The sequence below is a fragment of the Octodon degus genome, unplaced genomic scaffold, assembly GCF_000260255.1.
Source record: "Octodon degus isolate 3935 unplaced genomic scaffold, OctDeg1.0 scaffold00043, whole genome shotgun sequence".
Taxonomy (NCBI): domain Eukaryota; kingdom Metazoa; phylum Chordata; class Mammalia; order Rodentia; family Octodontidae; genus Octodon; species Octodon degus.
The window spans coordinates 4,765,057-4,792,677 of NW_004524619.1; the positions used below are offsets into that span (position 1 = coordinate 4,765,057).

Genomic DNA, 27,621 nt, shown 5'->3' on the forward strand with positions numbered 1-27,621 from the left:
CTCATACACGTCGGCCACCTGGCTGGCGAGCCGGTACACTTTTCCCCGAGGCTCCAGACAGACACCATCTCTGCAGAGGGGCGTCCCAAGACCTCAAGGCTCACAGCAAGTTGTTCCTGTTCCAACCTTTTTCTTACAGACTTGTTCTTTCCAAAGCCCCCAGATCACCAGAATAAACTTGGCACCTCTTTGCTTTTCAGATCTTGATATCTTCCTGCCCAGATCTCTAAGAGTCATTTCACTTGAGCTGAAGTCCTACACTTCCTACAAAAACTTCCTCTCTCAGGGTCACAGAGCTCTCAGGAACATTAAAAAGTTGGGTCAAATCGGGAGCTGACACTGGCTATTTGTTCACAGAAACTGCCTTAGTGGGACCACGATGGGACAGAGGTTGGGACAGCAAAACAAACCTCTAGGAGCAATAAGCTATTACCCGCTGTACATGACATGTTTTAACAGACAGACTATGAGACTCTGATAAAGCCGCAGAAGGAGAATGTGTCCATGAAGACAGAAATTGCTCCCCACGAAAATCCTGAACAAGCCCTCTGATTTCACTTGCTCTCAGTCAGCTGACAAGTCCCTCATGTTGGCGGTCTCTCCTGGGGCAGTATGCTGTGAGCTTCCTATCAACTTTGCTATAATAATGTCTCTGACATGTAGGTTCTGATGTACGTTACCTGGGCTACTTTCCAGGGGTTCAAAGACCACATCTGCTTCAAACACAGACCTTTTACCCACCTCGTGTGAGCTTCCTGAAATCTTTTTTTTTTTTTTTTTAACGATTAAGGGCTGGGGTGGGAGGCAAGTATGTCCACATTCAGGTACCACCATCTAATTTTCTTTTCTTTTGAGGGTACTGGGGAATCAAACGCAGGACCTTGTGCTTGCCAGGCAGGAGCTTATGCCACTGAGCTATACCCCCAGCCCCAAGCTTCCTGAACTCTGATCAGTGCCTAAAATAGGACAAAAGGCCTCACATCTCTGTCTTCATATTGTCTGTGCCCTTTAATTTCTCAACCCTTGGGTCCGATGCTGCTCGGCCCTGTGGGTAAACACATAGATCGCTGCGACGACGTGGTTAGCCCAAGACTATGACATGGGCTTAACTTGGCCCATTGTCCACTGGAGCTGGTGTTTCCCTTTCCGGTCTCTCTCCCCTCTTTTCTGCCCCTATGCTTATACTTACTCAGAGCCGCTAAAGCCGCCTGGGTAAAGTCTTTCAGTTCTGTTGTCATGAAACAGTGCAGACCAGACTGCTGCCTCCCAACGTGGAAGAATGAAATTGCAGACAAAAAGCAGGTAGTGAAGGAAGGTGTTTTCCAGAAATACAATGCTGACCACTGGCCTGACTCTGTCTTAGTCCTTATGCCTTTCTAGTGGCCTCTGCATAAGCTAAACTGCCTCTTAAAATGGGACTCAGACCCCCAAGGCCAGCATGTTGTGCACAGGACGATGAGCGCCAGATACACGAGAATTCAATGGCCTCTAGGTCAAGTTGACTATCATCGCCCAGATGTTCAGGCCCATCTTGAGAAGCATCTCTTGTCACCAGGCCCTTGGCCAGTGGGGATTACCACAGTTCAGCCCACCCCCGCAATCAACAAAAACCTACTGCTCTTTTCTTATGGGAGTGGCAGCTTGGTCACTTTCCTGCCCCGTCCCTGATGCCCTCTCCCCAGTCAAGCTTTGCCTTTGCAGGAGTGTGTGTGCTCTTATTGCTCAGCCCAGGCTTGTTGCTGCCATCTCTGGGCCTGAAGACCCTCCTTCCTGTATCACGAGCACATTTAACCCTTTCTAGCAGCTCAGCAATCGTTGCCGCACCACTGCTGGGATTTGGTGGGTTAAACTGTGTACCATAAAACTGCCTAGAAAATTATGTAACTCAAACTAAACTTGAACTTAATTTGCACCATCAGGGTGGTTAGAGAATCATTCCCTGGGTGTGCCCAGGGACAGCTGGCCACCAAATCCCAGAGGTTGAGAGGAAACCTGGCAGGGTTTTCCACTGCCCACGAGCCTCATGGCCCCCCATAGAAGTCCCCACCATCCCGGGAGCCCTCTGCGTGGATGCACTCCCAAGCTCATCCATGCCGAAGGCATGCGATCTCAGGAGAGGTAGCCAAAGGTTGGAGCTGGGAATATGAATGACATTGTGGGGGATGGTGCCTAAATTAAGCATGCTAATTTCCTCACCCGGGTGACAAAAACAGAGCTCATAAAAGGCAAGTGCAGTCTCTTCATTTCCTTGGGGATTAAAACCCATGATCTGCAGTTCCTCAGAGAAGTGAAAGTAGCAAAGAGGAATCCAGTAATTCCTGTTATCATCAGCAGGCTTTATAAATCAGGGAGCCAGAAGGTGGCAGGAGCCTGCAGCTCTGTATTATGGCTTCACACCTGGCCGAGAGCCTCAGGAGCACCAGGATGGCCCGGACTCTGCCGTCCCTGCTGCTTCTCCTCCTCGCCCTCCACAGCGCCCTGACCCTGAAGCTCTGCTCCTTCAACGTGAGGTCCTTTGGGGAAAGCAAGAAGCAAAACCAAAACGCCATGGATGTCATTGTGAAGGTGAGCCCCATTCCACAGGAGGGATGCTGGACTCCCCTCCTGCCCTCTCCCTAACTCCAAATTGGGAAGAATTTAACTAGTTTGCCCTCCAGGTAAAGACAGAAGCCACCCTGGAATTTAGCCATGATAAGAACAATTATAGTACCCACCTCACCTCTTGGCACCTGGCACCTCTGTCTTGGCTACAGTGTTTCTTATAGGTACGCTGTGAGACTACCTGCATACAGAAATCTAAGGTGAGGTTTCAGCACGGCACCTGGCTCATAGTAAGTTCCAGATAATGACTGGCTGGCTAGTATGATGGTTTCCATGACCCTTTATTGAATGCGTGTGTCAGGCACTATAAATACATGATTTTGTGTCATCATTATCATGAGAACAGACTCTTATTCCCCACGCAGAGATGATAAAGAGAGGGACAGTCACCCTATGGCACTGCAGAGTTGGTGGGTGGCTGAGAGCTGGGATGCCGGCCTAGCCGGATCTTCCTAACCAGCAACGATGCGTGTTCTCTTTCTCCCTCCCTTTTCCTCCCTTCCTTCTGTCCCCTCCCCCTCTCTACCCCCTCCATCAACCTCTTAACTCTCAGTCCTACTCTCTCAGCCTAGATAATACTGCTCTGGGATAAGATGCCTAGTGTCTGGGGAAGCTGCTCACATTTCTCTGGAGTCAGTTGACTCTTTCCTGCAGGTTTATTTTTGATGCTGGGAGATAGAACCTTTCCCAGGACTCTGCTGGGTGATTATTACCTTAGAAAACTCCAGAGGTGTGGTGGGATTGCCAAGAGCCCTGGGTCCCACCCATCAGCTGCAAGAACTCAGGGGTCCCTTTACCTCCTGAACACCCTGTGAGATGTGACCACACCACCTGCAGCTTGGGTTGGCTGAGAGCCCCAGCAATCAAGGCTTTGGCAGAGCCAGTCCTAGGATACATCCCTGTGTTAGTGGCAGGTAGAGATGATGCCAGCGAGGACTGGCAGCTGTCTTTTGACTTAGCTGGTCTTCTACCCTCCGTGGCCCTGCCCTTTGGACAGTACCCAAGGGCATCTAGAGGTTGTTTACCCAGGCAGGCATGCCAAGCCTGTGGGAGCTATCACGTTGTGGCTCAACAGGTAATTCTGATGCACAAGGAAACTTTGTCCCTGATTCTTCAGAAGTGGCCACATGAAGCCAAAAACCTACCGAGTTTCCAACCCTTTCTCACTCAATCCTGGAAATACCATCAGTCTTAGGAGTTGTTTTTGGTTCTGTACTGGTGTCCTTCCCACACACTGCATCTCCCCCGAGCTGCTCTGTCCTGCCCAATGTGTCTAAAGTCTCTGTCAAGGCCACCTCACCCTTCCCATTGCCATAAAACATCCTGCAGACAGAGGCCATTCAAAGCACTGCCAGCGTCTCTTAAGAGGCAGTAACAGTTAACTCCTAATGCCAGGCATTCAAAATTGTGATTCCAGGGCCCCTGACTGAGTACCAACTAGATCTCAGGCCAAGACTCTTACATTCTTACTTAACGTTGTGATAAATGTGGCATTTCCCTACTTTATAACTGAGGAACTGAGGCTCAGAGGACAGAGTGACTTCTCCAGGATTCCATAGCTAGCGAGAGAAAGAGCCAGGAGTAAACCCAGTCATATAACTGTCCATGTAAGCAGAGATGCCACCTCCAGCCTTCCAGTAGGGATTTCTCCTTTTGAGATCAACTCAACACACTGCATGATGGTCATTCTGACTTTCACGGGGCAGGCTGGAGAGAGGGGGAGGCTGCCTTCTCTATCTGGGCTCGTCCGCCCCTGCTGTAGACAGGGGTCTAGATGTCTATTTACGCCTGGGCAAGTCTCATTCTGCCCATATTCTTGGGTTTGTGTCTATGAGCAGAGCTTATTCACCCAACAGCTGCTCGCTGAAGGGAGCCATGTGCCAGGCTTCCCAGGGAATGGGGACATGCTGGTGGGTGTGGGAAACCCCAGACACCGTCTCCCTGGGCCCAGAGCACAGCCCAGCATTGCTGGAGCTTTTACTGTGGGCTGGGCCTTTACTAGGGTTCAGCCTCGTGACCACTGTTGTGATGAAGCAACGGCGGCCCAAGGAAGTGACATGAGTCACCCAAGGTTGTGAGGTCCAGAGTCTCCCCTTCCATGCGATGCTGCTCCATAATTGGAGACATGGAGTATGATTCCACTCACAGCCCAAGATATTCGTAGGCCCTTCAAACTGTCCCTTCCCCTCTCCCAGCCCAGCTCTTTTTGCCTGTGGCCAGCATCCATTTACACTAACCATGCGAGACCCTATAAACCCTCTGACCTCTCTGTAAACAGTCAGAAATTTAGCTTTTACCACCACAATCTCAGAGTTTCTGGGCTAGGAACCCCAGCCTCAGAGTTTTCTCCTTGGGAGACTGAGTCAGGAGAAACAAGATTTTCCCCAGTCCCCTGGGCTGAAATTAGAGCAAGGACAACGTGTCAACATTCACCTTGAAGACTGAATACATAATGACAATGAGAGAAACCTGCAACATCATGTTAAGCAAGATTGAAGCTGTATGATAAAGGTTTCCGCTGTTTACTGAGTGCCTGTTCTGTGCAGCAGATGGGTTTTGAGCATTTTCTTTCTTTTTTTTTTTTTCATTTGCAGTAATTTATTTCATTGTATTTTAGAAAAAGTTACTGATAGCATGATCTTATTGACACATGTCCTAAATTAGAATTTTTTTCTTTTTTCTTTTTTTTTAGCCTTTTATATCCACCATGTCTTTTAATTCCTATTATGATCCCATACAGGTCAAAAATTACTCTTGTGTCCTTAGGTCATAGATGAGGAATCTAGGTGTTTCTTAAGTGACCTTGAGAAAGTTGCACAAGTGGCCACATAAGGTCAAGATACAAGCCCTAAGTCCACAGTGGGAGCCAAGGGACTCGTCATTGTGATGTCAGTTTTGCAAATAAGTATAGAAATCATCTGGGGAAAGGTTTGAATGATGGTGTTATCGGTCATGTGATACTTGTATACTCTTTTCTGTATTTTCTGAGAATTTTCCAGATTCTCTACAATAAGCAACATTATTTTTATAATTAGAAAATTATAGCAAAAACATTTTTTGTGTGTGGTGCTAGTGACTGAACCCTTATATAAGCTGAGCATGTTCTCTACCACTGAGCTACACCCCCTGGCGCACAAAAATATCTTTAAAAGAAAGGAATAGAAACTTATTCCCCCCTTTTTTTTTTTCAATGCCATAGGAAGAATTTTTTTTAAAGGCAAGAAGATGTTTGTGCTTCGTGAATTCTGCCTCTCAGCTGGTTCCAGAATGTTCTTCTGTTCCCTTTCTTTCGCTCATTCCAGGTGCTCTGGCAGAAGCTGGGGTTAAAGTCACATAGAAAGCCAGGCCTCCCCTGTGGTCTGGCACACAGCTGGCCTGTGACAAAATGTTGTCAGATGGGTGAACCAGCAGATGGACAGATGGGTGGAAGGATGGTTAGATGGGCAGGTGGAGGGCAGCAGGCCAAATGACAGGGTCCCTTCCCAGGAGAACTCCGACAGGGAGATCTTGGGCTATCGCTCACTGCAGCGTCGATCTCTGTTTACAGGAAATATTCCCCAGATATCGAGGAAGTGCAAATCAGTAGCATCTGGAGACAGGGATTCAGAAGTGCTTGCTAAGCGAGGAACGGGCTTGTAAACAGGAAATCTGAAGCCCAAACCTTCTACTCAGGGAGTCTGAACCCACGCCCTGCATCTGCTCTGTACGCGTGGGTCACACACGAAAGGGGACCTTGGCCTTGGAGGAGGAGCGATCGCAAGGACATGCTGACCTCCATTAAGTGCATCTGTGCAGAGCGGGTGCTGGACCGGATGTGCTAGTCTCCTGCCTCCCCTTGGGGTTCAGACGGCTAGCACTTGGTGAGACTCGGTGCAATCAGGGCGTGTGGTGAGATCGTTAAGAGGGCCACTTCTGAGGGCAGTAATGGAAATCAGTGTCAGCCTAAGAGAGGCTTTCACCAAGTCCCCCATGTGCTGGGCACTGTCATGGGTACCTCACATAGGACAACTCATTAACTTATACCATGCAAGTTAGAAACGTGCCTGTCATTTTATGATAAATCCTGGCACCATCTCCCGCTCCATATTTCCTTCCTTGAAAGCAGTTTCTTTTTTAAAATTATACTTCAATTTTTTAAGTATAAAGAAAATTTAAAGCACAAATTTCTTTATAATTGTAAAATACTTTTATGAGATTAAAAGATCATTGTGGACTATTTTGAAAACATGGAAACATATAAAGAAGGAACAACAAACACTATCTCCTTGCTTGAAGATAAAATCCATTGGAATTGGGAGATTTTCTTAGGGAAATTTTTCTATGCCAAAATAAATATGTAAGCCTGTATCTATTTTTATAGCATTGTTACCATCTTATCCGTCAGTTTTGTATTATGCTTTTATACTGAAAGTATTTCCCATGGTGGTACCATTCTTCTGAAATGGGACTTTTAACGCTACCTAGTGCCTTGTCCTAGTACTTGTGCAGGGCAAAGAGGAAGACGTGTTGCCCCGAAAATACTAGCAACAACCTGAGTATCCCCAAATACAAAACCATTCAATTTTGTGTGCTCCTAGGTCTGCCGGTCAACAGCGGCTGTGTCAGGAGTTAGCAGGCCAGCTTGACAGAGTCATTGTCATTATCCACGGGTTGTGCGGCTCCGGGGCGAGCGCTGCGTGGCTGAGGCTGTGGGTTCCGAGAGCGGATGGCAGGCTGCGGATGCGAGGCACAGCGCTGCTGCCTCCTCGGCCCGTCCACGGTGGAGCTCCAGCTGGGCCCGTGCTTACAGCTGAGCCTCTGGGACGGGGCGCCCGAACACAGGCTCTGGAAGTAGAGGGCAGGGCCATATTCCTCCTCCTCTGTGCCTTTGGCAGCCACCTAAGAGGATAATTTAACTAGGGGATACTTTCTCCTTGGCCAGCAAATGCTAAGGCACTGAGTCACCAGGACCCCACACACAGAAGGGCCTGAGTGGTCACCCGGGTACCTGGGCTCGGACATACCCTGGTCCACGCAAGGAGTCTGGCTCGTGACCCTGTCTTGCTCAACTTCTAATCGGTCAGAGACTGCACAAATGTATCCTCCTCTTGGGAGCCTTCCCTGATCCTCTGGGCAGAAGCAGAATTATTGCCATTATGCATGGGGTACAACTCCTATTTAGCATGAATGTCATTTGCCTCCTGTGGTAGCTAGTGATTTTTATTTGCCTTCCTCACTGGAGTATGAGGGTTTTTTTGTTTGGTTTTTTTTTTTGTTTGTTTGTTTGTTTTTTTGTGGAACCGGGGATTGAACTCAGGCCCTTGCACTTGCCAGGGAAGCACTTATTCCACTGAACCATCTCCCTGGCCTTGGAGTATGAGTTTTTGAGAGCAGAGATTGTAGTTTAATAGTTTAGCATGGTGGTCTTTGTATTCACAGGCCAAACTTTGGCTCTTTGATTTATCTTTGCTGTGTGACTTTAAGCAGTCACTCAACCACTCTGGCCTTGGTTTCCATCTTGGTTTAAGAGGCTAATGCAGGCCAGGGAGATAGCTTGGTGGTCTAAGTGCCTGCCTGGCAAGAGCAAGGACCCAGATTCGATCCCCAGTATCACATGACGTGCCAGTCCCATGCAGAGCCAGCCACTGAAACCAGGTGTGATGGCACACCCCTGTAATCCCAGGGCTGGGGAGGCTGAGACAGGAGGATCACTATGAGTCCAAGCTGCATAGCAAGACCCTGTACCAAATAAATAAAATTAAATTAAAATAATAATAAAAGTAATAAATAAATAAGAGGCTAATGATTATATGGACTAGCATTGTTGTGAAGTACAGATTAGACTGACAATAAATGTTAGCTCATATAATTATTGTCATTATACTGTCTCATTTCTTCAGGATCCAAAGTGATACTTTTACTTATTAATGACTTAATAAATATTCATGACCAAAATTACAATTACCCCAGCAAAGCCACCACAAAGGGTGTGCAGGGCATTGTGGTCAAGGGCTCTGGACCATGAGTATTCAGGTACAGAATGCAGTAAGGACCAACTGAAGGTATATGATTTCCAGCAAATGGCCTCAATCCCCCGGGAATTCTCTCTGCAGATCATCAAACGCTGTGACCTCATACTGCTGATGGAAATCAAGGACAGCCGCAACAGGATCTGCCCCATGCTGATGGAGAAGCTGAATGGGTAAAGCGGAGAGGGGCGGGTGCGCTGAAAGCTCAGGGCCGAGTGCGAGGGGACGAGACAGGCGGGAGAGCCAGCAGAGGTCACCTGGCCAGTGCCCTCGCTCACCTGTGTCCTGGGGCCTTGGAGCCGGCCGGTTTTAATATGATAAAGTAAAACAGGGGAAATGAATATGGAGCACTAAGAGAGGGGGACCAGTGAGATAGCTAGGTGGTCTAAAGCGCCTGCTTAGGCAAGATTAGACAAAGTGCAGGGACCGAGGTTCGATCCCCTACACCATACTACATGCTATGCCAGCCTGACCCAGGCTGAGCCAGCCATAAAAAAAAAAAAAAAAAAAGAACTAAGAGAGGAACAAAAGCAGCAGACAAGCAACTAGCTAAGAAGTTCGTTATAAAGAGAAGAATGAATGCCAATAACAGAAGAAAGAGTTGATAAAATTATGATGAGCTCACAATCTGGAATATTATTCAGCTGCTAAATATCATGTCTGATACAAAGTAAGTTACAATTTTTTTTTGTACCAAGGATCAAACTCGGAACCTTGCGCTTGCCAGGCAAGCACTTATGCCACGGAGCTATCTCCCTGGCTAGAATAAGTCGCAGTTCTGAACATATTTTCCGTATATTGTGGCCGTATATCTATGCTAGAATATTTAGCTGCAAAGAGCAGCTCATTACATTATTTTTATACAAGTTTGGGTGTATTTGGGTTTGGGTGAGCACAGAATGGCTGACAAGATAGGCCCAACCTGGTAGTAGAGGTTATTTCTGGGGTGTGGGTAAAGAGCCAGTGAAGAAATGGGGGGCATTTGCTTTTTATTTTAATAGTTCTGTATGACTTGAATATTTTACAATCAACCCATGTTGAATTTTAGCATTTAAAAATCAGTAGAAACCAAGTGGTAATGTCCTTGGGTTGTTTCAGATGACATGGATGATATCTGTGACCTGCATTCCTTCTTAATAATCGTGGACCCTCTGTGTTAGTCAGCTTTCAATCACTGTAACAAAAGACCTGAACCCAAAAGGTCAGCACCTTATAAGGAGGAAAGGTTTGTCTTGGCTTATAGTGCTGGAGGCTCTAGCCTGTGGCTAGTAGGCCATGTTACTTTGCGGCCTGTGCTGAGGCATAACGTAGTAATGGTGGCACCAGCAGGACCTCACAGTGGCTCAGGAGCAAAGAGAAAGGGAGGAGAGCGTGGGTGCCAATACCCCCTCAAGGCCAGATCCTGACCTAAGTTCTTCCTATGAGGCCCCTCGTCCTGTGGCACCACAGGCCAGTGACCAAGCCGTCAACACTGGCCTTTGGGGGATACTTCTCAGCAACCCCAACTCAGATCACCCTAGCAGGAGCTAAAACCACGTGAAGACGCTCCCTTGCCCACTGAATGGGGCTATCTGTGAGAGGAAACCTGGGCTTTGTTTGTTTCACTTCTGTGGTACTAGATAGTGACCCCCAGCCTTCTTTCTAAGCTACATCCCTGGCTCTTTTGTATTTTGAGACATGGTCTTGCTAAGCTTCCCAGTCTGGGGTAGAACTTGCAGTCCTCCTGCCTCAGCCTCCAAGGGTGCGGGATCAGAGATCTGTGCCCCAGGCTGCATGAGAATTAGAATTTTAAATAAGCTTCTGCAGAGATTCTGTGGTGACTACTTCCCGTGATTCTGAGGTGATTCTGCATTTATTTATTGATTTTTTTTGTGGTGCTGGTCATCAAACCCAGAGCCTTATGCGTATTAAGTAAGTGCTCCACCACTAAGCTACATTCCCAATTGATATGTCTTACTTTTTTTTTTTTTTTTGGTGGAACTGGATATTGAACTCAGGTCCTTGCGCCTACCAGGCAAGAGCTTATTCTACTGAGCTATCTTCCTGACCCCCCCCCCCCTTACATTTTCTTTTATTATTTTTAAAATAATTTTATTGAGAAACAAATAGCAACGAGACAGTTCCAAAATCAATTATTAGGACAGTTTCAATAATTAATACAATGCATATTGTTGTCTTCCAACCACTATTAGACCAAATCTTTCTATTCCTAAGGGGTCAGGGAGGTGGCTCAGTAGGATAAGTGCTTGACTGGCAAACGCAAGGATCTGAGTTCAATCCCTGGTTCTGCCAAAAAAAAAAAAAAAGTGGTGAAACAAATCTTTCTATTCATTGAATTAAGAGAAAGTAGCTGTATATCTATCCTAACTATTTTGAATATACAGATACAAAATGGTCCTTCATTTGTATCTCTTTTTTTGTTTAGTTTTGTCAGAGAAGGGTATCCCATTGTCATTTAAATATTGTAAGTGCATGAATTCAGCAAAATATTCCAATATAGCCTCTTACATTTTTAAAACCTCGAATGTAAGTATTTTTTGTAGATCATTATAAGATTCAGCAACAACCAGATTACGCAATATGTACCATGTTCACTTAATTATGTGTTTTTAAGAACATTAGCATCGAATCTTTTATTCTGTTCCATTGATCCTTAAGTCTGTTTTTTACCAGTGCTATGCTGTTTTTACATAAATTTTAGCATTGTTTTTACGAGTTCTGTGAGATATGCAGTAGTATGCTGTACTGGCAAATAAATAAACAAACAAACAAATAAATAACAAAAAAAAAAGAACATTAGCATCAAGGGAAATAATTCACTAATGTTGGCATTGACTGCATTAATGTAAAAATTTACTAAAGATTTAAGAGTAATATTTCTATTTCTCTCCGTACTTTCCCATGAGAAATAGGCACAGAAATATTCTAACCAACAGCTTTGTGTCCACCACCTGAGTTGAACAAATAGTCGAAGGAAAGCTCACCTTGTTTCTTAATGGTCAAATGTCAATTTGGACTCCTGAGAGTGGTGAGGGGCAGCCTGTGGGCACCTCCTACACACTGGCTGCCTCTTGGGCTTGGCCTGCCCTACCTTGGGCACGGCTGAGCTTGTGACTGTTAGCCTCCGCCAGTCTAATTCCCAGCTCTGCTCTTTCTTTTTTTTTTTTTTTTTTTTAACCGGGGATTGAACTCAGGCCCTTGTACTTGCCAGGGAAGCACTTATTCCGCTGAGCCATCTCCCTGGCCCCTCTGCTCTTTCAAAGATGGAGATGCAGGAAGTATAGCCTAGGGGTTAGGAGTGCATGCTCAGCTCAGAGCTTGGCTGTGCCCTGACCTTGGGCGAGTTACAGCACTCTGTGTTTCGTTCTTTCCCTGTGTAGCATGGGGCTAATGTAGGAGCCACCTTCTGGGATGGGGGATAACTAGATTACCTCATGCACAGTCAGGTCAAGCGCAGTGTAACCCATCCACACCTGGACAGGGCCTGCTGTGTGACCATGATCAGTGAGTGCTGCTGACATCTGTTACTGTCACAAGGAAGGAATTACAATGGCAGGAGATGGCCCAAAGGCCACAGGCAACAGCTTCCACGAGGCACCCACATCCCTGGCCAGGCATCCTGCTGGTCAGGCTCCCTGGGCAGTGTTCTTGCTCCCCACCAAGCCTGGAGGGGTGGGGACAGTCCTGCTGCCCTTACAACAAAGGCAGGTTAGGCGCAGAAAAGGCCAGCTTCCTGCAAGGAAAGCTCTGGAGACTCTGCCGGCCTCTCCTGGGCTCCCCAGGGCTGGGTTTAGCTTAAAGCATGTATCTGAAGTCTCAGGGATTTCTGTCATCTACGCTGCCCCCTAAATACCCTTTGTGCTCTTATCTAATAACTCCAAAGCTCCGTCACAGCTTTAGCCACGCCCTGGATCTTTCTGTAAGCAGATGGGGTGAAACTGCGTCGGGCTGCGTCTGGAGCAGAGTTATCAGCAAAATGAGTAAACACAGACTCAAGATAGCCCTGGGAGCGGAGGGGTTAGGCAAAGAAGCGAGAAGCTTCCTGTCTTAGATGAATGCATAGGGGCACCTGCTCAGGGGTCCTGATGAGGTCGCAGAGCCACAACTCACCAGGGACCAAAACAGAGTTTCCGACTCTGCCTAAATAATCTATGGGTTTAGTGGCTCCCATAGGTGCAGACCAAAGATTGTGGGTTTGGGGGTGACTCAGGTCTGGGTTCAATCCCAGCTTTGTCCTCTTAAACTGTAAAAGGAGAGAAAGATAACAATACTATGTTCCTTTGTAAGACCAGAAATAAGGGCTAGGGATGTAGCTTAGTGGCAGAATGTTTGTCTACCAAATTTGAGGCCCTGGGTTCCATTTCTGACAATGAAAAAGAAAAATCCAAGTATGTTGGTGCACACTTGTAATCCCAGCCTTCTGAGAGCCTGCGGCAGGAGCACCACAAATCCATGGCTAGCCTAAGCAATTTAGGGCATCACTGTCCCAGAGGAAAAACTGATTAAGTATATAGTTCAGTCAGTGTCAAGGGCCTAACTTCAACACTCAGAATTGAGAGAGGGAGAGGAAAAAGAAAAAGGAGAAGACGAAGGAGGGCAGGTGGGAAGAATGGAAGAGGGTAGGTAGTTAGGCAGGGTACAAGGATCTGGCAAAAGACTCTTATCAACTCAAAAGTTGTGTGGTAGCTCTTGCTTATAACTCAGAACCTGGAAGCCTGAGGCAGGAGGATCACTGTGAGTTCAAGGCCAGCTTGGACTACATAGTAAGATTCTGTCTCCAAAAAATTATGAATAATAGCCCTTCCACATGACACTGTGGGTAATGTCAAGGTATATTAGAGAGGGGCGATAAATATTCAAGAGGGACATGTTCATTCTTTAAGATGCAAGGTGAAATCTTCATGTTTTCTAGAAATTCAAGGAGAGGAACGACATACAGCTACGTGATTAGCTCTCGGCTTGGAAGAAACACATATAAAGAGCAGTATGCCTTTATCTACAAGTAAGTGTAACCTATGCTCTTTGAAATCCACTTAAAGATGTGACCGAAGGGCCAGGGAGATGGCTCAGTGGCTTAAGTGTCTGCCTGGCAAGCATAAGGTCTTGAGTTCAAGCCCTAGTGCACACACACACACACAAAGATGTGACCACAAATTGAACGCAAACTGAATCAAAATATATATGCACGTCAAAACTAGATATTGCTGTCTAATCAGTTCTCAGTATCAATAAAAATAATTGCTGTCACAACTGGGGCTGGTGCAGAGTAGTAAATCTTTTTTTAAAATGTATTTAGTACAAGGTCTCACTACGTAGATCAGACTCGTAGTGATCCTCCTGTTTTCAGCCTCCCAAGTGCTGGGATTACAGGAGTGTGCCACTACGTCCAGTCTCAATCGCCAGCTCAGCATGCCCCGAGGGGTGGGGGCTGGCATGGCACCCCAAGGACTGGACCCCGGTCGCTGTGCTCTGCCTAAGCAGGCACTTTAGTCTGCTGAGCTATCTGGCCAGCCCTTCAAAGTATTAAATCTTGAGAAACAAAAGTCTGAACAGCTTCCTAAGAGCTGGCTGTTTGGTGATGTGGGTGGGTGCCAAGGTCAGGGGTTCTTGACTCTTCAAGGTCAAGGCCTGGACCCAAGTTGCCCTGCGCAGCTGGCTGCTGAACACCAGAAGCGCGTTGCTTCTTGCTCTTGTTTTACAAGGGGGTCTCCACAGTCATCTGTGGGGGCCCCTAAGGAGTACCCTGAGATCCTTGGGTCCCAGAGAGTTGACTCCATCTTGGTCTCAGCCAAAGATCTTTCCTCTTGCTGTGGAAGCTAACAAAGCCATGGGGACCTTTAGGAAGCTTAATTTGATTATTCAAAGAAGTGAGACCGGCTTCCTTGTTCTCTTTCAGGGAGAAGCTGGTGACAGTGAAGGAAAACTACCTCTACCATGACTTCCAGGATGGAGACGCAGATGTGTTTTCCAGGGAGCCCTACGTGGTCTGGTTCCAGTCACCCCACACTGGTGAGACCCACCAGCCCCTCCTGTCCGTGACCTCCCTAGAAGCCTGTAAATGGGCAGAGTCAAGCATTCTCCAGCAGTGTCCCAGGGCTCAGGCAACATCTTGAGGGAGTGCTGGGCTCCGAGGGCCACGCGCTGCTCCTAACCCTGGAAAGGGGACAGGGCAATGTACACGGATGGCACGAGGCGCACTTTTCAGAGTAGCCCGACACCTGCTCCACCCCTGGGATCAGGGATAACTCCATGCTCTTTGGAATGTTTAGCTCACGAAAATGATTTACTGTAAGTCTTTGGTCCCTGTCCAGTTCCTTAATTTATTTATATATTTTGGTACCAGGAATTGAACTCAGGACCTCATGTTTGCCAGGCAGGCGCGGTGCCCTTAGCTCCAGTTCCTTAATTTTTAAAAGATTCAAGCGAGAGGTAGTCAGCAAGAGTCTCCCTCTCCCTGCAGTGGACACTAGCTGTACCTTCCACAGACCAGGGAGGAAACCCAAGCCAGCTGCACCCTCAACTCCAGCGCTACGCTAATCCCACATCAGACGCTGGCACCTTGTAATCCTTGCAACAGACAGCAAGGTAGAGACCAGGATTACCTTCTCTTTACATTTGAGGAAACTGAGTTTCAAAAAGGTGGAGTCATTTGTCCGGTTCACCCAGCTAGTGAAGTGGCTGAGCCAGGATTGTGAGCTAACGCGCTGTCTCAACCACCACACCACACTCTAGGGAAAACCAAGATGTAAGTGCAGTTTGAAGACAGCAGCAACGTAGAATCAAAGACTGTTTTTCTCAGAATCTGCTATTTGTCAAGCTGTGCTGAAGGCATCAGAAAGGCAGAGGAGGTTCCTACCCTTGGGAAGTTAAGCTGGAGTACAGACATCTAATGGCCAGATAAATGCATGCTGGGCTGGGGTGGAGCTCAGTGGTACAGCCCTGCCCTTGTGTGCACAAGGGCCTAGGTTCGATCCCCAGTACCAAGCAAAGAAATTAATACATGAAATCTGTAAGTGTCTACATCTAGATCTCTACTATACAGTGGCACCTTGGTTCATGAACACAATTTGTTCCACGATTCTGGTCACAAACCTCATTGGATGAGAACTGAATCAAATTCTATGTATAGGGCTGGGGATACAGCTCAGGAGCAAAGCACCTGCCTGAGAAGTGTGAGGTCCTGAGTTTGATTCCTAGTACCAAAAAAATTCAACAGTTAGGTTCAAAGTTGACCTTATGGGGAAATTTGACCTTAGTGTGCTTGTCCAGCTCGGTTTTCTTTCCAGTTAATACCTGAGTCGAGGTACCATTGTACCTGCATAATCTTCCTGGATTATACATTTATGCCCACGGTTAAGTGGCTCGGGGAGGAGCGCTGTAAGAGAAGGTAGAGGAGCCCTTCAGGAACGTGAGCAGTAATCCTCATTGCCACGCACACAGTTCCTATTATTCAGGCCAGCTGGAGTCCTCCCAGCCCCAAAGAGAGAGTCCTGAGCCTTTGTGAATTTCTAAACAAACCTGTTTGTCCTGAGCTTCCCCACTTCCCTTCTCTAACCCCATCTCCCTGGGATAGCTCTGCCCATTTGGAGCTTTTGCTCCTGTGCCAGAAGACCTCTTGTGTCCCTTTGACCTGAGATTAAGTTAGCTATTGTATTCATCCATTTATCTGTATGTTCAGTCAACAAATGCTTTTGAGCATCAGCAATGTGCCTTGACCCAGGCACAAGCTTTCATTAAGAAGCACTAATGAGGGGGCTGGTGAGATAGCTCAGCAGACTAAAGCACCTGCTTAGGCAAGCGCAGGGACCGCAACTCAATCCTCGGCACCACATTCCACACCAGCCCTGCCCCCCAAGGTGGGCTGAGCCAGCCAGAGTCCCGGCATAGTGGTGACCACCTGTAATCCCAACACTAGGGAGGCTGAAAAAAAGGAGGATCACCATGAATCTGAGCTGCACAGTGAGACCCTGTAACAACCAAATACATGAGAGAGAGAGAGAGAGAGAGAGAGAGAGAGAGAGAGACAGACAGAGAGACAGAGAGAGACAGAGAGAGACAGAGACAGAGAGAGACAGAGAGACACACACAGAAAGACAGAGAGACAGAGAGACTAATGAAGTAAAAAGGCAAGTGGTAAAAGATACATGCAATTTATGCTAACAAAGAGCTCATGTCAAGAGTATGTAAAGAACCTAGCACTCTGGGAGGCTGAGGCAGGAGTGCAGGAGGACCCACTATGCTGGGTTCCGGAGCTGCTGAGCTCGCGGTTCGGTGGGTCACATGCGGAAGTGGAGGAAGTGACTTTGGAGCATGCAGAAAGTCCCTAGTGCACACTGAGCAGCGGACGCAGGGGTTCACCTGGGGTGGGGTGAGCAGGGATGGCGCCTTAGGGGGGGTAACCTAAGGAAGCTACCGTCCAGAGGGCTGCGCAGGGGTGCAGGGGGACAGCGCGAAAGCTCTGGGAGTGAGAGGGGGTGGAGTGTGAGGCAGAGCTGCAGAACAAGTCCCAAGCAGGAGGAGGTGAGCGGGCGCGCAGCGAAGCCCCGGAGGCACATAAGTCCGGTCCCGCTCCCACGGTGTGACCTGAGCAGGGACCACCTCATGACCTCTGCCCGTGAGTGGGCCCCAGGCAGAGACAGAAGCTGCTGCAGAAAAGGCAGAAGGCGCTCGGCGGGGCATCCGCGTGGTCACCACAGCCACGCTCCGCCTCAGTCCCCAGGGGGAGGCGTTCAGACTACCCACAGAAGCCTTCTTACTTTTGTCTTTTTTAAAGTGTGTGTGTGTGTGTGTATTTAGCACAGGGTCTCACTACGCAGATCGGACTCGTAGTGCTTTTCCTTTTTTCAATCTCCCAAACGCTGGGATTAGAGGCGCACGCCACCACACCCAATCTCAATCGCAGTCTCAGCGGGCCCCGGGGGCGGGGCTGGCACGGCAAGCCTGAGGATCGAACCCCGGTCCCTGCCTATGCTTTCTTACTTCTTAAATATCTTTTGGGGGCTTTTTCCTTGATTACAAGAGGAGTATAAACTGGCACGCCTCAAACGACCCTGCCCCACCCATACTGAGAACCGAGCCCAGCACCTTCGCACTGAACTAACTCCTTTTCGTTTTCTTTTTGAGACAGGGTATCACTAAGTCACTAAGCTATCCTTACTTGACTTCAATTTGCAGTCCCGGCTCCTGCGCCTTTTTAATTAGAAAAAACAAGTTTTCTACTAGTACACAAGCCAAAAAGATTTATTCATTTAAATATATATATATATATATATATATATATATATGTATATATTCTTATCAATTACAAAAATAAGAAAAATAAACCAGAAGAAAATGCAGTTTTGCAAAAATAAGAGAAGAGAAAATAGAACACACACACAGCACCAGCAAGGAACACAGGCTATCAGCCTTTCCCTGGCCGTGAAAGGCAAGTGGGAGAAAGTAAGTGGCCCAAGAAGGCATGGAGGCCCTCACTTGTAATCCCAGCACTGGGGAGGCTGAGGCAGGCAGGCTGAGGAAAGTTTGGGGCCAGCCTGGGCTACACAGTCAGTTCAAGACCAGCATGAACCTCACAGTGAGACCTCATCTCACAAAACCAAAAGGAATAATATAAAACTAACCAGCCCAGTGACCCTAGGATCTCTAAAATCTCTGCCACCATTGGGCCAGCGGCCTACCGGACACAGCTCGTACATACATTCTAGAAAGGAGAACTTCCTCATTCAGTACTTGTGGGAGCTTGGCAGGGAGTATGTGACCTCTGTGGCTTCGCTGTCCCCAGCTGTGAAGGACTTCGTGATTATTCCCCTGCACACCACCCCTGAGAGCTCCGCAAAAGAGATGGACGAGCTGGTGGACGTGTACATGGACGTGCACCGCCGGTGGAAGGCCGAGGTGAGCGCTCTGCGTTTGTCGCTAAGCAGAGGCAGAAATTGGTGCTGGAATAGGAAGGCGAGGAGCGGGACCTACCAGGGCACCTTCCCTGGGCCTGTCGGCTTCGCCCACCCTCTTGCTGTCTGGGGCCATCCATGTGGGTCTCGGGACTCCTCCTCTGCACCATTTATGACAGATGCCAGCAGTTTTGGAGGGACTGGCTGATGCCAGGAACCATGTGGGGCTTGGCATGGGCACCTGTATTTCAACCACTTTGCCCTTGGGAAGAGCAGGGCATAGAGAAGTCAGGAGTGTTTCAGTGGCCAATGGCACGCTCTCAAACTGGGTATGAAAAGGAGAACCAACTGATGTCTGCCGTCCCTAGGGCCTGCCTTATTCCTCATCCGGAAGACAGGGCCCTGCCACCTGTGGCCATGAGTTCTGTGAGAGCTCTTGGCAAATGCGGAAGTGCTCCAGAGGGCCGTTCTTCCCAATTCCTCTCTTCCTCTCTTGGAATGTGACCAATGGGATCCTCTTCCTCCTCCTCAGTTCCACTGCTCAATTTACAAAATGAGTAAAGGGTGAACCCAGTTGGCCAGAGATGGGAAAAGAGGAAGAGTTGTTCATTCATTCTAAAAATTAGGAAATCGTTCATTCACTCACTCACTCATTCATTCATTCATTCATTCATTCATTCAAGAATATCTTGAGCTTCTGTTGGGCATCAGTCTCTGAGCAATGACCCAAAGGGAAACTCTTGGGATGAGGGACCTTTCGGTGAGGGAGACCTGGGTTTCATTCTTGACTTCAATACTTGAACCACCCAGTTGAGTGGTCTAGAGGAGTCACACACAATTAATGGTTAATAGTTAATGGCACTTTTTACCTTCTAGTATTCACTGTTGTGAGGTGTGATTTAAACACTGTCAACTGTTATCATATGCAGGACCTGGCACTTAGTGAAAGCTCAGCATTTTGTGCTGGTTTTAGTGGAAACTGGGTGGTCACTCGAGCAAGATGTCCTGGCCTCCTCTGTAGCCATCTGTCTCGGAGGAAGCTGTGATCTCTGAGTTCAAGATGACAAGTTCTTGAAGAACATCCTGAAGCCAACATCCACCCCAAGAAGGGCATAAACAAGGAAATCTGACCCTTCCTCTGATTTGGGGAATGTCATAAGTTCTGGTCCAGGAGCCCTACCAGGAAAAAATACTTCCAAGACAGCAACTTTCTGTTGGTGGCCTGGGGTGGGAATGGACAGCTTGCCCTGCGGCCCCTCCCATTACAGCTCCTCCCATTTCCAGGGGACAAGCTTTCCGCAGGCCTAAGTTTCCAACCTCAGAATAATGGGAGAGAGACTGGTGCCAGAGCTGTCAGTACCCCGCCCACGTACATTTTTCCTGCTTGGAAACAAAGGTGTTGATTCATCCACATATTTATTGCTGCAGTAGTTTGAGGCAGAGACAAAAGAGGTGAGGGAAGATCTTGGCTGGACCCTTGTATTCCCACCTCCTTCTGCATGCTGAATTATAGAGACAGTGACTAAGAACAGGACAGAGCAGAGGGAGAAAACGCCCTCCTTTGTGTTAAGAACACACTTTTAACTCAGACTGGTTATGAAAGCTTCCAGACCTGAATGGTGAGGCACACCCAATGTTCCAGAGCTCCGTGAGGCTGAGGCAGGAGGACTGAGAGAAATCAGGCCCAGCCTGGGGAATTTAGCAACTTGGTGAGATCCTGCCTCAAAATAAAATATAAAATTGGGCTGGAGCTTTGTCTGAAGGCCCTGGGTCCAATCTCTAGAACAAAAACAGACAAACAAAAAACCCAACCAACTAAATGAAAAACATTCTTTGTAGTCACCTGCCAGATAGTCTTCAAAGCTTGGATTTGGTTGTGAACTGCTGCCTGTTCTTTTAAAAATTAAGAATAAAATTCAGACAGCCCCTCTGTTCGTCTGCTAGGACTGCCATACTAAAGTGGCACCACCTGCGTGGATTAAATGATACAAAAGGGTTTCTCATATGTTTGTGGGCTGAAAATCCAAGGTCAGAGTGTGTGAGAGGCTTGGTGTCTTATGGGTCTCCTCTCTCATTGGCTAGAGATTGGTAGACAGCCCTTCCCTTCCCTTCTCACCCTTCCCTTCCCCTCTGCTCCTCTATCCTCTCCTCCCCTCCCCTCTCTTTCCCTTTCCTTCCCTCCTCTCTTCCCCTGACACTTTCACCTCTTTCATTTCCCTTCTCTTCATCTTTTTCTTTTCCTCTTCCTCCTCCTCTTCTCCTTTATCTCTCCTCTCTCCTTCCCTTTTTCTTTCTCCCTCCCTTCTCCTTTTCCTCTTTTGAGACAGGGTCTTGGGTTCTTCCTGTGTCACCCAGGCTGGCCTACATGTTCCTGTCGGTTTGAAGCACTGGTAGGTAGTACATGCATGACTGTCTCATCAGGAAGCTCCTATCACCCAATCAAACAGTCCCATGCTGCCCAAAGGGACAGTCATGCATGTACCACTGGTGGCTCCAGCTGGCGGAAGCATGACAAATTCGAATCAGAGCTGGCCAGCAGTAAGACATCCAGATCATGAATGTATTAAACTCACCACCCTCCTGCCTCAGGCTTCTGAGGGCTGGGACTACAAGAGTGAACCACTACAGCCAACTAGATGGACATTTTCTCAGGATATCCTCACCCTTACATCGTCTTCTTTTTGTCTCTCTATGTCCCAATCTCCCTTTTCTCTCTTTTTTCCTATGGTGCTGAGGGTGGGAGCCTCACTCAGCAAGGTGCAAGGGCCTTGCCCTGGTGAGGGCTCTACCAGTGAGCTCAGCTCCAGCCCCTCCTGTTTGTGTAAGGACATTGTCCTGTTGGATTAGGGCCCACCCACCTGACGTCATTTCATCGCACTTTCCTCCTTAAGACTGTCTTCAAATATATTCACCTTCTACAGTACAGCACCCTACTGGAGGTCAGGACCTCTGTGTACGAATTTGGGAGTGGGGCACCATTCAGGTAATAAAAGATCCCTTTATTTCCTGGGCCTGGAAGACTGAGTCATCGCCGAGATTCTGAGAGAGAGCAGTGTGCCCCAGCAGTCCCCCAGGTGACAATCCCAAAATGTGTCTTTCAGAATTTCATTTTCATGGGTGACTTCAACGCTGGCTGCAGCTATGTTCCCAAGAAGGCCTGGAATAACATTCGCTTGAGGACCGACCCCAAGTTCGTGTGGCTGATCACAGATGACGAGGACACCACGGTCAAGCAGAGCACGAGCTGCGCCTATGACAGGTAGGCACGTCTGCAGGGCTGTTGGCCACTAGGGCCTCTAGGTGGGCGAAGCTCAGGCCAACTCAGGGGACAGTGTCAGCTGTGTTTCAAGGCCCCTGCAGTGTGGAACATGACCCTCGGGGAGTGGCCTGTGTACCTCAGCTGAGCAGTGGCCTGCCCTGGCTCTGCTGTCACAGGCCTACTTTCAATTCCTGAGCCTGCCACTCACCATGCCCATGGCCAAGACGCATATGCTCTCTGTGACTTCATGTCCTCGCTGTAGGACAGCCTGTCGTGGAGATAAGATGAGGATTAAATGAAATAATATATGCGATACATGAAAGATGCTAGCACAGTGAGGGCTCGGCGAACACTCAGTACATCCATGGGCTTCACCGTGGTTTATTCACCCAGTCCCCATCGATCACCATCAAGGGCTTGCTATTAGAAACACTAGTGAGGTGAACATCCTGTATATGCATTTTGGGCAAATATTCATTATTTGCTCTGCATACAACCATAAAAAGGACAGCAGTTAGTGCAAGATTATTTTGACCTTCAAAGCTTCGGCTGCCCACTCCTAATGGCGTTTCCTTGCTCTTCTCAAGTCTCCTTGGGGCTTTTCAAGGACTTTCACTTTTTCTCCTTCAGTCAAGAAGGAAGTGGTGGGAGTCAGCAGAACGCAGACCACAGGCAGAGAAGCCTCTGGGAGCCCAGTCCCAGGTGGCCGCTGCTGCAGGAGAACAGCTGGCTCCTCGCTGCTCAACTAGAGGCCTGGCTTTCACTTCCATCCCCTGGCTTCCTCTGTTCCTCTTGGGACTTTCAGAGCTGGAATTATCTTTGCAGATGTCACTACTCTAGCTCTGGAAAGTGGAAGCCCCGGGGTAGGAAGTTACAGGAGGCCTAGCAACAGGCTTCCTTTTTACCGCCCTTGTGAAGGCCACCAGTCAAGCTGGGACATAGCCCTCCATCCTGGCATTTTGATGTTCTGTCTCACTCTTCCCCCCTACCCTTTGGTACTGCGGATTGAACTTGGGACCTTGTGCTTGCCAGGCAGGCACTTAAGCCACTGAGCTATCTGCCCGGCATTCTGGGGTCAGAGCAGGTCCAGTCCCTTCTCCAGCGGCCTTGTTCTCCCTGCAAATGAGATGGAACTGACGGGAAGGAACAATGCAGAAAGACTGCTAATCTCAAGGAAAAGAGCCCATGGCAGGACAGGTTAGGAACACATCTCCCTGGTCCAGGGCTGGGGAGATGGCTCAGTGGAATAAGTGCTTCCCTGGCAAGCTCAAGGGCCTGAGTTCAATCCCTGGTCCCGCTAAAAAAAAAAAAAAGATCAGCCACTCCCTGGTCCCATAACTGTTACATGCCAAAGCATGGGAGAAGGCACGGGACTTGTAAAGATTAGTTTCTTATTTTAGCGCCCTGAATTTCTTGTGCTCCACAACAACGTGTGTAATTCTGGGGATTTATAAATGATGTGTTTTAAATGGGCCTAGACAGGATGGTCTCAATCCCAGTACTTGTCCTGTGATCCAATATTTGTTGAACTTTGCCACATGCCGAGTGCCAGTGGACAGGAAAGACCCCAGGCCCTGGCTTGTGCCCCGGGAAAATGTAACCTGAGAGCCCACCTGTGCTCACGCTGCAGAAGTCAGAATCCAAACAGCCATGTATTGCTTTCGGCTCTCTGAGTCTCCAACTTAAAGTGAAGAAGATCTTGATTGTGGGCTAAGCAAGAAAGGAGCGACGAGGCTGGGGTGCAGCTGGCTCCGCGGTGCACGACTTGCTTAGCCTGCTCGAGGCCCTGGGGGCAGCCCTTGGCTCTGCAAACCAAAACAGCAGCAACAACGAAGAATGAACTACACAGTGGCATTAACAAATTCAGAATCAGGGCTGGTGAGATGGCTCAGTGGTCTAAAGCACCTACTTAGAACAAGCTTAGCAAAGCACAGGGTCGGCGGTTCAATCCCCCAGCACCACATGCCAGCCAGCCCGGCCCCCTGGTGGGCTGAGCTGGCCACACACACACACACACACACACACACACACACACACACATAAATAAATAAAAATTAAAAAAAAAATTCACAATCAGAGACGCTCAGGACAGAGGCGTAGGGAGGCTGTGCGCATGCCTCAGGCAGCCGGCCCCCAGGTGGGCTGTGCCTCCTTGACCCTGGAGCCACTTTAGGGTCCTTTTCCAAAACTCATCTGGCTGCCACATTGCCAGGTAGTGTCGTCACTGCACAAAGCATCTATGCTGTGGTTTTTGTCTCTCTCTATTTTTTTTAAACCCACTAATTTCTCACGGAAGTAAATTAATTGTTAAAGGATGACCCTACAGTACAAAACAGCATCACAGCCAGCAATCCCATCGCTCAGGGGGTGGGGGGAGGAGGGGGGTAGGGGGTCAAGCGGAAGGAATGCAAGTTTCAGACCAGCCTGGAACATAGCAAGACCCCATCTCAAGAAAACAAATAAATGGTGTCCTTTGCATAAATCAAAGAAATTGAAAAGAATCCCAGTGAAAACTGCAGTTCTGCCTTATTTCCTTGGCCTGCAGGACGCTTGCTCTGTCATTGTCAAAATGGAGGGTGGAGAGGTACTGAACATAAGAGAATTTCTCCGTTATCTAATCAGGGGAATGAAAAGGCACCAAAAGGGCAGCGGTATTTATGTTATCACTGATGGCACAGAGTCTCTGTGTTGTCTGACATCTGCTCTCCCACCTCCAGGGACAGCTGTCACGCGGAGATGCTGTCCTGTGCCCACCGGGCCACGGCAGGCCCGGGTTCTCCTTGGCAATTGCAGGAACTGTCCCCTGGGGGGCTGCCAGCTGGAACCATGTGGCCTTAGAGCCCGTGTGAGAGAGCCAGCCTGCTCAGTCACTTGCAGATGGCCACCACAGGCCTTGGTCTGACTTCAGGGCGTCAACAGCGTGGATTAACACGGCTGTCTTTCCTCCCCTGGCTCTAGGATCGTGCTTCGAGGACAAGAGATCGTCAAGTCTGTGGTTCCCAACTCAAACGGTGTCTTTGACTTCCAGAAAGCCTATCAGCTGTCTGAGGAGGAGGTAAGGCTGCCATCTTGTCTTCTCTGTCACGACCTTTCCAAGAGTGACTGCTGTCACTCGTTGAGGTCAGCACTGGGGCACTGAGCCTTGAGTCTCAATAACTATTGATTAGGATTCTGCACTTTGAGATCCTGCCAAAATTTCTTTTCCTTTTCTTTTTTTTTCTTAAGACAGGATCTCACTAGGTAGTCTAGGCTACTCTTGAACATGCTATATGTTGCCAGGCTGGCCTCAAACTCATGGTTCCCCTACCTCGGCCTCCCAAGTTATAGACATATACTGCCACGCGTGGCATCTGCTGAAATGCCTGATTGAGTTGGGCCAACGACAATGCCTACCACTCTGCTGAGTGACTTCAGGCATCTTCCCTCCCTGTTCCTGAACTTGCTCATCACTGAAATAATGGCCCATCCCAGGCACCTTCTAAACACATGTCTACCTGCCCTCCTCCTTACAGGCACTAGAGGTCAGCGATCACTTTCCAGTTGAATTTAAACTGCAGTCTGCGAGGGCCTTCGGCAACAGCAAAAAATCTGTTCCTCTGAAAAAGAAGAAGAAGGCCAGTCGCACATAGATACAAGGGCACCGTTTGATTCACCATCTCCGGCCGCTAAATGAATGGCTCTACCAACCACCCCCTGCACTCTCAGGGAAGAAAACCGCTTTTATTTTCCACTTGAGTTAACTCTGCCTTAGTCAAACTGGAAGGAGCATCTTCTCTGATCCTGCCCGGCTCCTACCTCATCACGACTGCCCAAAGGGAAACTTGGGCTTTCGAAGTCCACGAAGAAGGCTTTTGCGTGAGAGCCAGAGCCCCACAGGCACTGGCGCTAGTTCCCTGCCGACCCTGCCACAGGAGCGGCCGCCAAGGACAGACACCAGCCTTGACTTCTCGTGAAAGAATCTCATGCCCAGGAAATGAGCATAAACACCTGGGCCCCAGCTGCCCCCTCTGTGGCAATGAAGTGTTTGAACTCTGCCTCTTCTCCCTGAGGCCAGGCCGCCCTCGGAGCTCACACCTATGCAGGGAACGGCCACTCCCACCTGGCCTGCTGGCCTCCACATCGTCCTCCCCCAGCCAGCCTGCCCAGTGACCACCAATGTCATCCTGTCATGCTCCACCTCAGGGCCTTGGCTCCGCGCATGGCTTACTCCATCCCAGAGCCTGGACGGAGGGCACTGCGTCCCATTTTCTCTGCTGGCGTTACAGCACTGACCACACTGAGATAGTCACAGAGCTCGTCCTAGAGCTCCCTGGAGGTTCTCCTGGGACAAAGTCTCCACTGCTGGCTGAGCCGGGAATACGCTGTTATTTTTCTGCAACCTCTATGCATCTAGCAACGTAGTACCATTTCGCCTGCATGCAGTGTGCCCCTTTTTGTGTATTTTCCCTGGTCTTGCTTCTCGGCTCCACCAGTACATGAACATTGCTTAAATACACGCACAATACTGAAGCAGCAGCGACAAAAAAGAACACCACACCCTGATGCATCCTCTGGTTTCCTGTCTCAGAAAGAGCCCCTCTACCCAGCTTGCGGTCCTCCACCAAGCCTGTGAATGAATGAGCAACACAGAGAACCTGGAAAAATACAAAGTGTGGCACACCACGTGTGTGGTTCTGCTTCTTGGCTTCTTTTTCCCCTTAATATATCAGGGATGGTGTGGCTGTGGGATAAGAAAAAGAGACCACCAAGTATTAGTCAGTTTTCTCCTAGTGTGACAAATGATTGGAGATAAGTCAACTTAAAGAGAAGAAAGGTTTCTTTGGCTCATGGTTCGCAGGTGACAGCCCCTGGCAAACTGGATGCATCACTTTGGGCCCTGTAGCCATGATGGCAGATGTCACAGTAGAGAGTGGGAGCTGGAGAAAAGCCACTCAGTTAGTGTGGCTAGGAAGCAAAGACAGTCAGGAAGATGAGATCTCAGTGGCCCTTGGAAGGGACAGCTCCAAATGACCTGGATGTCCTCCAATTCAGCCCCACCTCTGCAAGGTCCCACTGCCTCCTAATAGCATTACAAGCTGGGGACAAGATTTTAACCATGAGCTGTTGGTGGAGACTCCAGACCCCAACTATAGCAGCCAGATATCAGAAATTATGTAGCAACTAACCTAAAGCATGGAATCCAAAGGTCTCTGAGTAAGCTCAGGAAACTGTCTTCCCCAAACATCCAAACATCAAAATCCTCTGAGACTTTTTGAATTTTCCCCCCATTTATCTCCCACATTTTCAAGGGAGATAGCAAGGGGGTTAAGATTTCTGTCAGCCCCTCACCTCTCTTCTAAGGCAGGACTCACTGTCCCATGAAAACTTCCAGGCTCCAAGGCCCAAAGGGGTTAAGCAAGCAATCCTCAAGTGAGCTCAAGCTGGAGGGGCAAAGTCATTCTTTTGCCCCAAAATGCTGGAATCTCCACCAGCCAGCATGGTGATAGCCCTGGCCCCTGGGGAGGAGGAGGAGGAGGAGGGGGAGGAGGAGGAGGCACAGACAAGGTGAGCTGTCGCTTGGTGCTCATGGCTGTTACTTGAAGGCAGCACGGCCTGATGCCCTGTGGCTTCCACCTCAGTTAGACAAGGAGGTGTCCACAGGCATCCACCGCCTGGCATTCTGGAGAGCTGTGCCAAGCAAGGAGCACATAACAGGTTGTCCTCATTGCTTACAAGCTAATGAAGCTGCAAACCTGCCACACATCTGGGGCACTTGGGGACTATGCCCTAACCACACTGACCCTCTCTGCCTTGGCTTCGTCCTGCGCATCTGAGGCTTAGTGTACAGGAAACCAGTTGTCATGTTTATTCCAGTCTGTCAGTC

At 48.6% G+C, this 27,621-nt stretch overlaps 1 protein-coding gene across 1 annotated transcript; it reads left to right on the top strand.

Annotated features, from left to right (window-relative positions):
- The first annotated feature begins 2,267 nt into the window (after positions 1-2,267).
- Positions 2,268-26,418, top strand: Dnase1l3 (deoxyribonuclease 1 like 3). The gene is made up of 8 exons (XM_004631607.2): positions 2,268-2,565; positions 8,694-8,782; positions 13,522-13,611; positions 14,506-14,618; positions 18,391-18,503; positions 21,601-21,758; positions 24,717-24,813; positions 25,271-26,418. Exons 1-8 carry the CDS (start codon positions 2,386-2,388, stop codon positions 25,385-25,387), a joined length of 957 nt encoding a protein of 318 aa, XP_004631664.2. The 5' UTR covers positions 2,268-2,385; the 3' UTR covers positions 25,388-26,418.
- Positions 26,419-27,621: the final 1,203 nt, after the last annotated feature.